Source organism: Martes martes (assembly GCF_963455335.1).
Source record: "Martes martes genome assembly, chromosome: 1".
In the NCBI taxonomy this organism is placed as follows: Eukaryota; Metazoa; Chordata; class Mammalia; order Carnivora; family Mustelidae; genus Martes; species Martes martes.
The window spans coordinates 212,231,504-212,249,838 of record NC_137888.1 but is presented as its reverse complement, the minus strand read 5'-3'; the positions used below and the strand labels follow the sequence as shown (position 1 = coordinate 212,249,838).

Here is an 18,335-nt window from a genome sequence, read left to right as displayed (position 1 = left end):
GCACAATATGCTTTGGTTGGAAACAAACATCTAAAAATAACACGTTATTTTTATTACACTGGGCACAGGCTCAGCCAACAGAGCATGCAGCTCTTAATTTTGGGAGGCATGAGTTCAAGCCTCATGCTGGGTGTAGAGTATACTTAATAAAAGTAATAATATATAATAAATAAATAAAAATAAATAAATAGGGGCGCCTCAGTCAGTTAAGCAACTGCCTTCTGCTCAGGTCGTATCTCAGGATCCTGGGATCGAGCCTCACATCAGGCTCTCCACTCAGCAGGGAGCCTGCTTCTCCCTGTCCTTCTGCCCTCACACCCGGAAATCACACTCTCCCGAACAAATAAAATCTAAATAAATAAATAAAATGTCACAAAAACTTATCACCTACAGTAGAGTTTTTTAGACAGGATTATGAAGCCTGGTCTTAACTGCTATTCACTGTCTCTTTTCTCTAAAAGAACAGGTCAACTCATCTCATACCTTTCAAATTAATGCTTACTATGTGAAATATTAAAAAAAAAACTTTAAAAAAAATTTTTAAGACCTTATTTGATAGAGAGAACAAGCGAGAGGGGAATATAAGCAGGGGGAGTGACAGAGGGAGAAGCAGGCTTCCTGCTGAGCAGAGAGCCCAAAGCAGGACTCGATCCAAGGACCCTAAGATCATGACCTGAGCAAAAGGCAGAGTTGCTTAACTACTGAGCCACCCAGGCACCCCTAAAATAAAAAATTTTTTTTTGGTTTACCATCATCCTCCCCAACTCACTTTCCTTTAACAGTAGTTCCCCTTGCAAATGGCAAGGATATTACTTTCACCCCAGACACAAGAGGGAGGGAAATGTCAGCCTTGCTCATATACTTTTTTGACTGGCACCTAAATAAACCCACAGGGAATGCAGACTCAGCTGCCACTTCTGTAACCAGCAAATTCAGTAAACATGGCCCCAAAAGGACCATGGTCAGGCCTGTGACTTATCACTGCAGTGGTCACTATGGGACAAAGTCCAACCTCAAAGCTAATTTTTTCAAGAGATCAAGAAGAGAACATAACCCTTTTTCCTTAAGATAGATTGATATATATATATATATATATATTTATGTATGTATGTATTTATTTATTTATGAGAGTTGGGGAAGGGAGAGCACAGAGAGCGCGCGCGCAGACTCCCCGCTAACAAAGGAGCCCAACGCAGAGCTCGATCCCAAGGCCCTGAGAGATCATGACCTGAGCGGCAGTCCAAAGTCAGATGCCTAACCAAGCCACCCAGGCACCCCAAGCATAACACTCTTTTTAAAATGTTTTCCTCTCAAACAGAAGAACGACTTTTATGACATATTGACAAGATGATTTCATAGAGTTCTGATTTTCTACTTTAGACAGTATTTCCATTTACTTACATTTGCTACAAATACTGTGCTTCCAAGTCTTCCAGCCTGCAATGCATGGATAATCTCATTTGGGATGTTAGGATTATTTAGGATACTGGGTGGGATATTAATCATTCCTGGGCCACCTGGTCCCATACCCATCCCACCGGTCGTAGCCATCACCTTTTGCATTGCTCTCCTGGCATGTTCACCATCAGGATCCTAAAACAAGCACAGAAGTGTTAGACTTAACTGACCCAGTGACAACTAAGACCATGATCTCACAAAAAGTGATATTCCCAAAACTCCAGAGATTGAGAGGTCGTTGGAAAGCATGTCTCGAAATCTATAACAAGAAATCCAAATGAACTCAACCATAAGGCTAGGAAGAGTTCCAGCCAAAGGAATAGGAAGAAAGAAATGTGTAAGATTTAGCTCTCAACTTAACTAAAAAAAAAAAAAAAAAAAAGGAGGGGGGAGTGGTTTGATGACAGAATTAGTTGGTAGAATATAGAACACTTCCAGACGGAAATAAGATCTTCACAGGCTTGGTATAGTTGAATCTCACTAATTTTCAATGGGATTTTGTAATTTCTGATAACCCCATCAGTGGTTTTTTTTTTCCAAAAGTTTGAAAACGCAGTTCTACATCACCGAGGTACTCCGGTCCTTCACGTTTTTCAGGCGTTTGACTCGTGTTAAGGTCTGAACAGGTTTATGAAACTCTGGCATTGGCACTAGTCTTCAACTTTTTGCCCTTTCATGTGTCTCTTCAACACACAGAAACCTTAAACCCTATCACGCTCTCCTGAGTTCTGAATATACTCATCTTCCTTTAAGATGTCAACATAAGTCAGGGAGCACTCTAATCAACAAAAACTTCCCTCTTCCTCAAGGGAGAAAAGATAATCTGGTTTGGATTAGATATCAAAGTAGATTAATGATAAATTCACTTTAGAGAAGAAAAAAGATTGGCTAGGTTAAGAGCAGGGTTCAGGATGGGTAAAACCGGAGGCACAGAATCCCTTAACACGCATACGTACACCCCATGGGCTCGGTCTGAGCACCCCTGAAAAAAAAACAAGGCAGGCTGCTCTAAGACAAATGAGACGTTAGGAAGGCAGTAAGCGGTTGCTCGGGATGTGCTCGGCCACTATTCCAAAGTTCTCACAGGAGTGACTACTGCAGCCTGTGACTGACCCTCTTCATTAAAAATAACAAGCTGGTCTGCTCCATAAAATGTAGTCAAGGAATATTTCCGTCTTTTCCTAATTCCAAACAGGGACAACTCGACAATTATAAATGGTATCCACATTGTTTCAAGAGCTTACTTCTTTGACTTTCAGTGGTCTTCCACTCAGACTATGCTTGTTTAGAACTTCGGCAGCTTTTTTCATGCTTTCTTCCATCTTGAATTCAACAACGCTATGAAGAGTCAAAAGGAGATGAGTGAAACCAGTCCTACAATTTAGGAGGCTCAATTGCCAGTAAGTAACTAGACAATACTTACGCACATCCCTTTGGAGGAAGCCACAGACCAGTCAGAAGAGCAAGGAAAGGGGGGAGAAAAGAAAAGAAAAACATAGTAAATATCAATGACAGTTACATAAATTACAAATATGATTTATGTAACAAAGTTAGTTTTTAAATTAACCCTTCTAAGGGGAAGCTCACAGGAATGTCTTGCCTCGCCTTCCTCATTAAAAGCTGGACTCCTCATTATCTCCTCTGCCTGCACATTACCAGCATTGCACTATAGTTACTGAAGTTGTAATAAGCAGACCTAAATTCAGGTTCTCCAAGAAATCACACAAACTTTAGATCTGCTTCTCTGTCCTCAAATCAATTCCTTATCATACTCCTCCTAAATCCATCCCTTCCATAAATTAAAGCTCATCCTTTGATTATTCTAAGCCATTCTATTGCACAACAAAATAATTTATTTTCTCTTTAAACTAGGCCAATTTTAAACGTTCAGGTTTTAATATTTGTTTTACAATTTACTGGCACAAAGGCGACTTTTCGGAATCTTTGGTTCACACAACTTTCAAATTCAGCAAACGACCAAGAGTAACATTTTCTAGACAAAAACACACGTTTTACATTAATATACCACCGCTAAAATTCCATGCATAATTCACACACAGCCAATTCCTCTGTTAACAAAGAGACAATGCTGCTATTGGTCCCCAGTTATCCAAATTGGGCATCCAAACAGAATACCAAAAAGCTCTTTGGCCAGCCATTTGGAAAAGCGGGACTCCCGTTTGCAAATCCCCTCCCACCCCACTCAAATGTTTGGCAAAATCAAACATAGCTACTGTAACGTGAGCACTCACTGCCTTCCTGATTTCATTCGATTCCACGCCACCATACAGTTACATTTTTCAAGTAGTAAATCCACAGAAGAAATTCTCTCAGACACTTACCCTTGACTTTCCTTCAGCGTCCATTAAGAGCTCCACGTATGTTACCTCACCAACTACAAATCAGTTTCCAGACGACACATAAACCAAGGGAGAAAAGCCAAGAAAACAATGGGAATTTAGAACAATCATCAGCAACCTTGTATGGAGCCTCTGCCTTATAAGAAAGCCCAGAAACACTCCATATTCTCTAAACCACCAAACTAGGCATTACAGGTGTGCAGTAAAAGTAGGTGAGACTCGTTAACAATTATGTCCTTGATTTTCCTCCCACCACAAACAAGCTATTGCCACAGATTTCCGTATCACCTTCCCTGTCTGAAATACTCACTCATGACTAGAGGCAATCCAAATCTATAGGAAAGAAGTCTGCGTGCTTCACTTTTTTTGGGGAAGGGAGGCAAACATTTTACACAATATACTTTCACGGTGAAAGCAGATAAGCAGTGCACAAGCTGCAAAGCCACTGAACTGAGCTCAAATACTAACTACGAGGATGTTCAAGTGTGTATATGCTCAAAGGCACCACATGGTGTGGCGAGCCACACAGGTACAACCCGTGTGAATGCACATGGCCCTGCACTTAGGAGGGCCACACACTTAGTTTAATCCTCTGATGTTAATCTTGAAATCCTTAATATTTTAACAAGAGGCCTCCCGTTTTCATTTTGCATAGGGCCCCACAAAATCTGTAGCTGGTCCTGCACACGGCACCAAGCTCCAGAACTGCTGTAATTAAGATGTTCCGGTATCTGATCATAAACCAGAGCAGCATCTGGATTCTCTTCAGTGAATTAATAAGCCAGGCTTTATTCTTCCTGCTTTCTCAACCTCCCCATTGAAAGACACAGATAAATGCAAATGTTGAGCTCAGTTTGCAACTAGACAAGTTAAGATTCACATAATTCTGAACTACATAAGGGGGAGGGGAGCAGAAAATAAAGCATTTCAAAGGATTTCGCAGATTTTCCTCAAGGTTTGGATTGCCAATTCATGACCACCATGACCAGATGTTAGAACCCATCAAGAAGACAACCACCAAAATGGCTGCTGAACTTGAAGATGGCACAAAAAGAACAGAAATTTAGTGTTAACTTGGAGAAAACAATCCCTTAAGCAGGCTCTCCAGAGTCAAGAAAGTGCTTCTGTCCTCAGGAATATCCTTTTTTTTTTTCTTTTTAAAGGATTATTTTTATGGTAGTAAAGCCTTCTCCAAATCTGTATTCAAGTTTGGTTCAACAGTACAAGGGTAAAAGTAAACATCTTAATGGCCTCAAGTCACACCTATTCTAATTCCTTTGCTCAAAGGAATTCGAATTATGAGATTTTAAAATAATAGCAAGGGAAGATTTAAATATAAAATTACTTTTAAAATAAAATTAACAATTTTAAGGGCATATTTATTACTAATATATCTGCACTGCAGTTGACAACATGAAGGACAAGTGTCCAAAGTCACCTCCCCTTGTCCTTTCTTGGAATGTTACAGAACCAAACCAGCACTTTGCACAAAACAGGAAGGAGTATCAGTGCAAAGAAATGAAAAAAAAAGAAATAGGGACTAGTATAATTTAACTTTTGGAGGATGCACTCCAGTTGGGCAAGAAGAAAATGATCACAGCCAAGGGACAGACATACAAATTGACTTTATTTTACTCTTACAAAAGTAAAGTGATTCCAAAAAAGGTGCAGCCATTCCTGAGGCCATGTTTTTAAAAAGCCATTCATTTCAACAGCAGCAGCCATTTGAGGACCAACAGCCTTATCTCCACTTTGATAAAATGCCAAATAGTGTCAATACAGTGAAGAGACCTCAAATTTATTTTCTACAAGCTGTTAAATACCATCGAGTAACCTTAAAAATGAATCATCACAATATCTAACGCAAGACAACTGTAACTATGTTGTTGGAATTCAAATACTGTTGCATTTTTAAGTTTCTAGTCTGTGTCCATAAAGCTTTCACTGACTGCAACCTAGACACCAAGCAAGTCCAAACCAAACTTTTTTTTCCAAAAAGCTAGGTTTAGAAATTGGGACTTTTTCCGCCTAACATTCTAGTGATGGCACACATCCAACTTCAATCCTCTGCACCAAAACTTTGCTTAAAATATCCCTTTTTGTGTTTCCCCAAATGGCATAGTTGTTGGTAAAAACAAAAAATTTACATTTTAAAAAATCCTCCATCCTATCAGGTTAGCCACAGGTTAGGCAGCCGCTGTGGCTCTAGCATGAGTAGTAGTGTTCCCAAGGGAGCATCAATAATAACCAGGTCCTTCATACATTCCCAACCTCTACCTGAGAGTCCACATCAATTCAGAGATGCAAGCAAATCAGGGTTACAGGACCTGCAGGAAGTGCTAGTTCATACTTCCCTATAGGAAGATACTAGCAGACCACCTCTCTTTTAGTTCTACAATATTAAAACAAAAAACCTGTTTAGTGTAGTCAGTACAACTAGCAACAAAACACTGAAGGTGAAATTTGCCACCTAGTCTGGTCACATCCAAAGAAAGGAAGTTTAAAAGACCAAATCAACCAGAGCACACGAGTTAGGACTGAGAGGCAGAGTTAATAAATCGGCAGCAGCAAGTCTCGCCCAAATGGAACTCTCAGGTTATTGATGGAAAACTACTGTTGCTCCTCTCCCTTCCTAGACATGGATGGGATCTAGGGAATCCCAAAAGAAGGTTCTAGGAAATTCTACTGCAACTTTAAATATCAAAACATCTAAATGAAAGAACTAAAACTGTAAAATCTAATGCCCAATGTTTTCACCTACCTTGATTTTAAAAAGCTTCAACAATCACCTTTAACCAATATTTACATGATTAAGAACACCGCCTCAAGCATAAAACACATCAAGAGGATAAGCAGAATGAATGAGTAACCCAAAAAGAGTCAAGCGGTCACTCGGAGCTACTGTGATTTAACACACCTGCACATATTTTTGTAACAAACACTACTTGTGTCTGTGTTCTCATTTCCTTTGAAATGGACCAAAAAAAGAGAGGGAGGACAGAGGCCAAAGCTTCACTGAAGGGAATTCATATGTGAAAAGGCCTATAAATTTAAAGGCGAGGGTGGAGGCGGAAGGCTCCATAGACCAGGGCACGTTATCAAACACACCCCTCAGGTGGCCACGCTTAGAGGGGTGCACAGAAGAGATGCTTATTTTAATTTGGAAAGCTTGTGTCTTTAATATACAGACACCTTGAAACCTGGCAAAATAATTACTCTACAGAAGGACTACTTGATTTATGGATGAGTTAGAAAATTATTGAGCCCATTCTTGCTCCTACTTCCAGTGACAGAAGAGCACTCACTACTAGGTTGGCGGGGCAGGGACAACCCAAGGTGCCCACAGACACAAATGTGTTAACGTAACAGGTCTTCACAAAATGCAGGCTGAATTTTCAAAAAAAGGAAAATACGAAGGAACAAAGAGACTGGATATGGATTTTTACTTAAACTGAAAATAAAGTTTAGGGCGCCTGGGTGGCTCAGTTGGTTGAGCCACTGCCTTCGGCTCAGGTCATGGTCCCGGAGTCCCAGGATCGAGTCCTGCGTTGGGCTCCCAGCTCTGCGGGGAGTCTGCTTCTCCCTCTGACCCTCTCCCCGTTCATGCGCTATCTCACTCAAATAAATAAATAAAAATCTTTCAAAAAAAAAAAAGAAAGAAGGAAAAGAAACTTTAGCTCCATAACCCCACAATGTAGGTTGTCTTCAAGAGCCAACAGACACTTTCTTTTGGACTACGCTTGCTCTCTGAGCCTCAGTTTCCTAATCAGCTGGAATTTGAAATTTACTTAAAACAATCCCATCAGCGGGACGCCTGGGTGGCTCAGTTGGTTAAGTGGCTGCCTTCGGCTCAGGTCATGATCCCAGCGTCCTGGGATCGAGTCCGACATCAGGCTCCTTGCTCAGCGGGGAGCCTGCTTCTCCCTCTGCCTCTGCCTACCACTCTGCCTGTGCTCGCTCGCTCTCTAACAAATAAATAAATCAGAAAAAAAAATAAAATAAAAAAAAAAAACCAACAATCCCATCAGGGAACCCAGGGTGGCTCAGTGGGTTAAGTGTCCAACTCTCGGTTTTGGCTCAGATCATGATCCCAGGGTCATGGGACCAGGCCCCACATTAGTATTCCACACTCGGCATGTGGAGTCCGCCCGAGACTCTCTCCCACTGTCTCTGCCCCAGCACACGCGCTCCCTCACGCGCACTCTCTCAAAATAAATATATCTTAAAAAAAAAAAAAAAAAGGCGATCCATTAAATGAAGACCGAGGATTAAGTGCTTAAAGAAACCTTTGCTTACACAAGTTAGAATGACTGCTGGTAAACTTGGGATTGAGAGCAAACTCCATCACTGATGTTCCTTTATTCCTCACACGGTGCTCCCATGTTTACTCACTGCAGGTCCAGCTCAGGCCTGCCTGTCTCTTTACAAATGCCCCACCTCGATGGTGCCAACTCCCTGTTTAGGTCAGGAGAGTAAGCAGCCCGATAATGAGGTTTCTTCACCCACAGAGGACTTTGCAGTAATGCAGCACAACATGATTTAAGTTTAAAATTCCCAAGGTCACCTTTTTCACCTAGTCCTTAAGGTCAAACACTTTTCATGTGATCCCAATCTGTCTCCAGTGATGAAAATCAGGTAGGCTGTGAGGCTGTGAAAGCATCTGCAAACTTGACATGACAATCTCCAATCCTGATCTCCAATTACACTGGCTCTCAATTTTTTTTTTTCAATTTAGCAACTCTGTGGTGTTCACAGCAGCCATTTGCCCCATGTACTATCTCCGTTAAAAAATCAGCATGATCAAAAGGAAGGACAACAGAAACCCTTCCTCTGTACCATGAGGACACTTAGGGCAGGAAGGGCAAAGCTCACCACATGATTCTACAAGCTATGAAAGCTGTTTAATCCATATCCGAAACTTGGCAGGGGAGAGAGGGGGTGGTGCATAAGCAAAAAAAAAAAAAAAAGCCTGGCTCAGAATAAAACAAAGTTCTCAATACTTATTTTTTATTTTTCTCTTTAAACTCAGCAGTGCTGATTTCATGATACTGCCACCAAACAGCTGGGCCCCAGACAAGCTCTGTGATCCCATCCAGGAGAAAAAATAAAGTGACCAATTCACACAATCACTGTATCATTAATAGGATCTCCTAGAATGTTGCGCTAAATGTTCAAACTTAAGACAGTATATATACACTTGGTGGCCAAGAAGGGGGGAAAGATCAGGAATCAGGAAGGGGTCCATGAGGCATCTTAGGCACGGTTAGCCTTAGAAAAGCTCCTGTCTTGCCACTTAGAAGCTACTAGTCCACTTCTGAGAGGCAGCAGTTAGATGGTGTGGCATTAACAGGACACTTTCTAGACCTTTAAGTTGAAGACAACTAATTCTAGCTTATCCTGCTGGTTTCCTGAAATAACAGAACTCTTAAGATGCAGACCAATAAAGTGGCAGAGTTGTAGTAAGTCGGTATCCACAGCTGGCCCACTCTGGAGGTGACCTTGAGACTTTTAGGGTGGTAAGTGCCCCCAGCTGCAGTTACAAGTTTTCAAAAAACGAAAACTTACTCACAACAGGCTTCAAGTAAATACTTCAGATTTCCCATAACCACCTAAACGTATTATCAGTATGCCAAGACATGAATAAATGCAATTTTAAACCTAACAAAAAGGAGGACATTTTTGAGGAGACCTGTATATGTGAACAGTAAATTTCTTCAGACCTCACGTGCTGAACAGAAGCATTACCGTAAAAAAATTCTCTCTTATGAAACTCTTTCACCCATAATACAAGTAATTTAAACAGAAAAATAATTAATTTAACCTACACAGGGGAGCTCTAAACAAGAACATTTTTAAGATTTGTTTAAAATAACTTATTTACTGCACACCTGTAATTCTAAATTACACCACCAAAAAATACACTGAAAGGGCTGAGCCAGGGCATTCGTAGCAGTATGCCAGGGGAATATGAGAACCAGTTTGGAAGTATCCAAATAAACCACCAGGCTGGCCCCACACTTAATAGGAAATTGAGGTGAACTGCTTCTACATCCAGAAACGTCATGGCTGCTGCTGCTACCAGCTTTAAGGCTTCCAAAACTGAATTACTGAATGGTAAAGCAGTAAAAATGTCACCTACTTTATCCATCATGTCCCAAAACTGGTTCACACACTCCTAAAAATAAAAAAATAATTTGGCCTGCAATCTCGTACAAAATTCTAACAATTGCATTTTCAAAGCCACATTCCTGGTTCTTGGAACTACTATACCTTATTATCAATGGAAGTATCAATTCAGCGGTTCAACCAAATCACGAGAACACAAATTTGGGGGTTATTCCAAAAACTAATTCGAATGAGACCCAACTGTACTGTACAGAAATTCTAAGCTTGTATTGAAGCAGCAGTCCCAAAAACCAAGAACACTGCATCTGGGATGCCACGTGACACGCCCTTCAGACGAAAAGAAGAAACTTCACTCTTGCCCTAGGAGCATTGGCAGGAATGATTTGGCTGATCAAGGCAGGAAAACAAATCTCACACCAAACGTTTTTCCATCCATGTTATCTGGAAAACTACTACATGGGAGCAGCCTACATGAATGTACAGAGAAGTTCACGGTGCCTAGTGCTTCAGGCATGTCATGGTCAAATTAAGTGATGGGACAATGATGGCAGTGGGCCAGTCATAATTTCAAAACCCAATGCTGGGAGCACCAGTACACATACCAAAATGACCTATCCAAGTGGCATCTCTGCCACTGAATGTTAATCATTTGACAATTCAAGCTTGAATCTCTTTTCATTATGAATGCTCCAGAAAACCAATACCTTTCAGTCCTTCAAAAAGACTCCATTTAAGGGTAATTTGATTCTAGGTTTCCCTTGGAGACCTCAAGGCATCAGACACATTGTTCTCTATCAGTAGTTTTGTCTAAACCAGGGCTGAGCAATCTCTTTAGCCCTGAGTGCCACCAGCAGGGCCAAGAATCAGGAAAGAAAGGAAGACAAAAGCACAGAACAAGAATGTGGAAAGAAAGAGGATACACATGGTGTGCACAGGGGGTGAGGCAGAGGACCACGGGGACAACCAGCCTCCTAGGACCTCCTGGTGGCAGCAGAGCTTCAGTTGCTTCCCCTGCCCGAGGCCAGAATCTGGACACTGGGCCAGTACCGAAGTGCGCCTGAAAGCAAAGCATCATGTAGCAGATGCCTTATCTGGAGCTCTCCGATTGCCGATCTAACCCAGGTTTCTGCCCAGGGGGAAAAAGCCTAACAGTTTAAATACAAGCTAATGGTTTAGAATTTAGAATCTGAGCAGCACAAGTTCCAACTACCAAATTTTGATCCCAGGAAGACATCCACAAAATTTAAACAAACTACCTTCCCTCCAGAATTAAAAAGCTTTAAAAAAAATTTTTAAAGAAAAACCTCTCCCACCTAATATGAAGAAATCAAAAAATTTCCTCAACACAAAGAGATTCCCCTCAAGCTTAATCAAAGCCCTATTAACCATATTAAGCCAGTAAAATCATTTGTAGGCCAAAGGACCATACAAACCACCCTGTTTGACACACAGGTGCATGACCACACAAAAAAGTAGGGTGGGTAAAGCGGCTTAACTCTCAAGCGTGGACAGAACACATGCTCTACCCAGATCCTCTACCCAGATCAACTTCCACTGACAAAAAAATAACCAAGGAATTAGCCACAGAAAAGATGACACATCAACCTTCTTACCCTACTCGACCACCAGTACCATTACCTTTTTCTTTAACCAGGTCTTTAAGTGACTGCCATTTCACATCAAAAGGTATGTTTGTAATGAAGGCTCTGTATCTTTTAGTTGGATTGGCATATGGCTCAAAGCGATTGCCTCCTCTTTTTATGTTTTTCTCCTTCCTCTTCTCATTCTGAGTAGGTCGCTCTCCTTCACTGAATTCGAAGGGAAAAAAAGGGTCCATATGTTAGCACAATATGAAAGACAGTATTTGATTTGCCAGGTTTACAATTCCACACAGTTACATCCAACACAAGACTAATATTGACTTTGATCTGACACATTCAAACTCAAGTGCTCACAGAAAAGAAAGGTACAGTAGTGCACTCCTTAAAACCCACCTATCAAGAAGCCATTCCCAAGAAACTGCTCTCCTACACCTTCATACATTCCTAGGGGCTTTAGCAGAGATGGGGAAAAGAGGCCAACTCCTGGCCCAAAGTGCTTTAACTTCATGCCAGAAACAGGAAAAGAGAAGGGAAGATTTGCAAGACTACATGGAACAGAAATGAGCTGGTGCCTATAGGCCCAACCAATTTTAACTTCACGAAGAAAACTATCTTTTTGTTCTGGGGGGGGAAAAATTTTTTTTAAATAGGAATATAAAATGGGGCAGCCACTATAGAAAATTTGGGCAGTCACTCAAAAAGTGAGAACACATAATTACCATATGACCCAACAATTCCACTCTGGGGTACAGATCCAAAAGAAGTGAAGGAGCAGATACTTGTGCGCCAACAGCAGCATTCTTCTTAATTGCCAAGAGGTGGAAACAACCCAAGTGCCCACCAACAGATGAAGAGAATAAAGAAAATGTGGTATAGCCATACAATGGAATATTATCCAGCCACAAAAGGCATGAAATGCTTGCTGATAGCTGCTGCAACACAGATGAAGTCTGAAAACACTATACTAAGCAAAATAAGCCAGGCACAGAGACAGAAGAGAGGTTACCAGAAGCTTGGGGGAGGTGGGAATGGGGAGTTACTGTTTCACGGATGAGAGTTTCTGTTTGGGATGATAAAGTTCTGAAAATGGATAGTGGTACAGTGCACAACACAGCACTTACTGCCACTAAACTATACACTTAAAATGGTTAAAATGACAAATTTTATATAGATATTTTACCACAATTAAGAAAGTTTTTGTTTTGTTTTTACCAGAAAAAAAGCCATTTTCTATACAACCCTAGGAAAACTGAAGTCTAACCAACCCAAATAGGTAAGACAATACACAGGAAAAGATCCCACCTTCAGCTAAGGCTGCCTGCTTTTTCGGCATGGCTTTACCTGTAATATTCTTTACCTTTGTGTGTCTGGCATCTCCACACTAACACTTCATTTCTAAGCTCCACAGATACAAATTCGGTTTAGGTTAGCACATGACATAAGTTTCAGAAGAAAAGCAAACTTCCAAAAGCAAGGAACCAGACGTCAGGCTGGAAGCCTAGGCCACAGCACAGAGAAACAGATCGCTGCATGCAGCCAGGGACCACGCAAGGGGGGGCCAAGTGAAGCTCCTCCATGAGCTGCCCACTCAGGTGCAGTGACCACAGGCAGACACCTGTGAGAGGTGACCAGGAACAACTGGGGATCTGGCAGACACAGGAAGTTCCTCCACTTCCTGCACTGTGTCCTGCACTTTCTGCTTCCCAACCCCTATGCTTTCCACCGGTGAAAATCCAGTAACTCCCAAACCACAGAGCCGAGCAGAGACTTTGTGATCCATGACAAAAATGGAAAAACAGGGGTGCCTGGGTGGCTCAGTGGGTTAAAGCCTCTGCCTTCGGCTCAGGTCATGATCCTAGGGTCCTGGGATCGAGCCCCGCATCGGGCTCTCTGCTCGGCAGGGAGCCTGCTCCCTCCTCTCTCTCTGCCTGCCTCTCTGCCTACTTGTGATCTCTGTCTGTCAAACAAATAAATAAAATCTTTAAAAAAAAAAAATGGAAAAACAAAAAGCCAAGATTATGGTATTAATGATTTATAAGCCTACCTTTATTTAATTAAAGGGCTGATATTTATTCTAGGATATGTCTTCCTTGTGTGGGAGAGGTAATGTTCAAATACGAGATGACAGCTAGAGGACTTTGTTCTTGTAACATATTTACTTGGAGCTAAAAAATATTTTTTTTTTAAAGTAAGCTATGTGGGGCTTAACCTCAGGACCCTGAGATCAAAAGTCACATGCTCTACCAACTAAGTCAGCCAGCCACTCCACTTGGAAAATTTTTAAAGTTAGCAACTTTTTGTAGCCCCAAGGTTTTGGGGTTTTCTTTTCTCCCCTGTTGGTCCCTCCTATCCAAACACAAGGGTTCCAAGTGGTAACCCAGTGAAGGTATCCTCCTAGGCAAAAGTAAGGAAGGCAGTTTCCTCATGATTTCACACATATCAACATGCAATAAACAGACTTCCTTCACAGAGGCTAGCAGATATGGAGGGATACAGCTACCGTAATCCGCAAATTCCTAGAATTCTACTCGGTCTACCCCAAGTTAATAACAGATCCTCCTCAGTCTGGCTGCACAGCACAAGCAGATCTCAAAGGAAACCCTCAACCATCACAGAGGCCACCTGTCTACTCCATATAAAAGTTCCACACCAAAGTCTGCCAAACAGAGCATATTTGCCAACGTGTCTCTTGCTCCTGGCAGATAAGAAGGCAAGTGTTAGTAAAAATTCATAAAATGCAGAGCATCAACCATGGACCTCCAGAGAGGGTCTGTGGATAGAAAAGTTACTTTAATATAACTGGTCTTTTGAAACCCACACACTCTATAATTACATTAAAAACCATTATTCTGACAGAAGGTCCATGACACAGTAATAATCCCAGTCTGTGTTTTCACAGACCTGCTTACGTCATCTATCAGTTACAAAATATATAAATAACCAATTACAGTCAAAGCAGGTAACAAACTGTCCAGCCCACATTCTGTAGATAATTATGGCTAAGAACAGGCTAGCTACCCAGTCTAACCACAGAAGCTGGGGATCTGGTTTGGGGTTAATCCACATCACATGGCTCACCATCAAGAAAGCAGCTCAGATGGATTATGTCCAAGATGTGAGCACAGCACTCTACCCAAATCCTTCTCTGGCTAATCATTCTCACTGTCTGAGAAGCTTCATCCCAAGTAAATGGAGTGAGAACTATCTCGTCACTTCCAGCTTCTGAAAAAATTTACATTTTCATAAACTCAGCGATCACCAGCAACCTTTTCTTTTTTTTTTTCTTTTTTTTAAGTAATCTCTATGCCCAATGTGGGGCTTGAACTCACAACCCTGAGATCAAGAATCACATGCTCTACCGACTGAGCCAGCCAGGTGCCCCTTCTAAAATTGTATTTTTTCTTAAATAATCTCTATATCATTAATCCTTCTTAACACAGAATTGTAAACCACCCTCAAAGATATCTCACTCAATGTACATATTCAAATACAGCTAACAAGAGTTCTAAGAGTGGTATCCTGAAAAGTTCATTTTTAAAAATGTCCAGGGGCGCCTGGGTGGCTCAGTGGGTTAAGCCTCCGCCTTCAGCTCAGGTCATGATCCCAGGGTCCTGCTCCCCTGACCCCCACCTGCCTCTCTGCCTACTTGTGATCTCTGTCAAATAAATAAAATCTTTAAAAAAAAATTTTTTTTTAAGTAAAATAAAAATGTCATCATGCGTCTGCCTTCGGCTCAGGCCATGATCTCAGGGTTCTGCGATCAAGCCCCGCACTAGGTTACCCTGGCTCCCTGCTCAATGGGAAGCCTGCTTCTCCCTCTCCTAATCCCCCTGCTTGTATTCCCTCTCCCTGCCAAATAAATAAAAATCTGAAAAAAGTAAAATAAAATGAAATATCCAATCCCATTTTCTCATTTGTCTTCAGGATAAAATTTGGGGAATAGTCTTCTCTAGCCCTAAGATATTTATAACACTTAACTCCAAAAAAATTTTTTAAAGTACGTAGCTTTTTTTAGTTTGTTTCCATGTGATTTGAAGATTTTATTTATTTGACAGAGATCACAAGTAGGCAGAGGGGCAGAGGGGCAGAGGGGCAGAGGGGCAGAGGGGCAGAGAGGCAGAGAGGCAGAGAGGCAGAGAGGCAGAGAGGCAGAGAGGCAGAGAGGCAGAGAGGCAGAGAGGCAGAGAGGCAGAGAGGCAGAGAGGCAGAGAGGCAGAGAGGCAGCCGGGGAGCAGGCTCCCTGCTGAGAGCCCCACGTGGGACTTGATCCCAGGACCCTGAGATCATGACCTGAGCCGAAGGCAGAGGCTTAACCCACTGAGCCACCCAGGTGCCCCTAAGAAGTGCATTTTTTTTTAAGATTTTATTTATTTATTTGACAGAGACAGAGATCACAAGTAGGCAGAGAGGCAGGCAGAGAGAGGGAAGCAGGCTCCCCGCTGAGCAGAGAGCCTGATATGGGGCTCTATCCCAGGACCCTGAGATCATGACCTGAGCCAAAGGCAGAAGCTTTAACCCACTGAGCCACCCAGGTGCCCCAAGAAGTACATTTTTTAAATTATATTTTGACAACATTAACAAAATTGCTCAATCCCAAACACCCCAAATTATAGACATTAAAAAGGTTAAACACACACCTACCGTAAGACCCAATCGTCTGCAGCTAGATACTTTTTCAAGAGAAAGTAAAGTGTATATCCATACAAAAACTTGAACCTTAAGTGTTCACAGCAATACTATTTGTAATGTCCCAAACCCAGCTATCTATGTACTAAACAAGAAAATGAAAAACGAAGTTGTAGTAGATCCATAAATTGAAATACTACTCAGCAACAAAAAGCAACAACTACATGCAACAAGAAACACTCGAAGAAACCAAAAGGGTTACAATACAGTATGATACCATCATATAAAATTTTCTATTTGAGAAAATCTAATCTGGCAAATTAATCCACAGCAGGGTTTCTCAACCTCAGCACTACAGACATTCTGGGACAACAGCTCTGCTCTGTGGGTCTGCCACGTGCATCCCAGACTTGTACCCGAGAGATCTTAGTAGAAACCCAATCAATCCTTCAGTCCTGAAGGTAAAAATCAAAAATATCTCCAAGATGCTTCCAAATGTCCCCTGGGGACAAATGCTGCCTGGGGATGGAGAAACAGAGGACTGAGAAGATTACAGAGTGAGAAAAAATTGCGGGGGATCATGGACATATTTATTACCTTGACTCAGTGAGGGATTCATAATATTGACACTTATGCTGCACATTTCCATTATGTACAGCTTATTGTGCCAAGAATACAATATAATTTTTTAAGTTTCTACTTATGTTCATTAAATTTCAAACCTGACCCAATAACTTATGTAACTCCAACATAAAGTATCAAATATGGAATCTTTCAAAGCAACGGAAACCACAATAAGAGACCTACCTAGGCCAGCTAATCTCTTACTGATGCTCTCCTTGCTAACTGGCTCTCAATTCCCAACTGCCAATGAACACTGTCTATTCTGGCACCCAATCATCCACCTTAAGGTCTAAGTAGACCGAACAGAAATAAAAATTTTTTCTAACAGTCTATCAACCTATTTCACGATACATCAAAACACAAGCCTAAAATATCTGTAAATACCTCCAAGTCATGAAAATGAAATATGTCTAATACGGCTTGGGAACTATTTCACTCACTGACTGCATTCTTTGAAAATCCATTTTTTCACGTCACTGCTCCACTGAACAAGAATCATACTGTACCTAAACACCGCAACTATAAAAACAGTTCCTGCTCCACAAAAACTGCTCCATTTGCTGAATCCCTAACCCCTCTTACGCTTCACAGAGTTCAATATTCTCACCACTTTCAGTTTTTCAATGAAGAGTATAGTCTGAAATGGCAACTCCCAACACCCTGAAATCCTGATCACCTCTCCGGAGAGCAAAGACTCCTCCTCCCCCCACAAGCCCCCTGAGACTCATCCCTTATGTCAGGCCCCAAGCTCTCTAATGCACTTAGCGCACAGAGCACTAGTCCTGGCACTCTTCTAGCTCCAGATCCACCACTCAACCATCCTTGCAACTCACGCTCCGTACCTGTTTCTTTACCAGCAAAACCAGCATAACCTGTATCCAGGGTAGCCCCTAGGAACGCTGTGGGAATCAACAAACAACCTAACAAAAAGCAGTCTGGTAAATGTCCAGCACAATATCCAAAGGGGCAGCACTACAGGTGACTGACTAAGCACCACAAACCCAGGTCTATACAGCAACACCATGGTCTTTGCTAGGCTTCAGCTCCTTCCTCTGTAAAAGGAGATGACCATCCACACCTATAGGTTTAAAGACAACTTGGCACCCAGTAACTGGGGCACGGATATATTTCTGTACCAGTAATTTTCTTCAGGGGAACTGATCCATTCCTAGTCTTCTACCTTTACATAGTGATTAAAACAAGCCCACCAGGGTGGTGGCTGAGGACGCTTAGGCACTGTACTCATTACGGACTGCCCAAAGGAGCAATTCAATGCTTTCAACTCTGTGACTGTAAAACACGATCATGGGAGAGTCCATGAAACAAACAACCTAATCTTTGCAGACTAGTATCTCTTCGCCTAGCCATGAATAAAACCAAAGAGCAAAGTCAAAGTCAAGAGCTGGCAGCATTCATTCAAATAATACAGAACCCTCTCTGAAGTTCAGTTCAAAATCTACTGTGCTTCAAAAATCCTTTACCAAGTATACAGTCACTTTTTAAAGTACAGCAGACACTCAAATCATTGCAAAGTGGAGAA

General features: G+C 41.7%; 1 protein-coding gene across 12 annotated transcripts in view; it reads right to left on the bottom strand.

The window, feature by feature from the left end:
• The window catches only part of HNRNPM (heterogeneous nuclear ribonucleoprotein M), a 41,200-nt gene that overhangs the window by 19,807 nt on the left and 3,058 nt on the right, over window positions 1–18,335 (bottom strand). For 2 of the 12 annotated variants that reach the window (XM_080804342.1, XM_080804346.1), the window contains exons 1-3: window positions 2,882–3,084; window positions 2,703–2,796; window positions 1,402–1,593 (exon numbers count right to left, since the gene is read on the bottom strand). In XM_080804342.1, the coding sequence (XP_080660468.1) occupies window positions 1,402–1,593; window positions 2,703–2,796; window positions 2,882–2,955 (360 nt within the window). In that variant the 5' untranslated portion in view covers window positions 2,956–3,084. Of the gene's footprint in view, window positions 1–1,401; window positions 1,594–2,702; window positions 2,797–2,881; window positions 3,478–3,800; window positions 3,854–11,576; window positions 11,753–18,335 lie in introns of those variants that run through there. The other 10 variants (XM_080804345.1, XM_080804344.1, XM_080804352.1 and 7 more) reach the window with 10 other exon arrangements.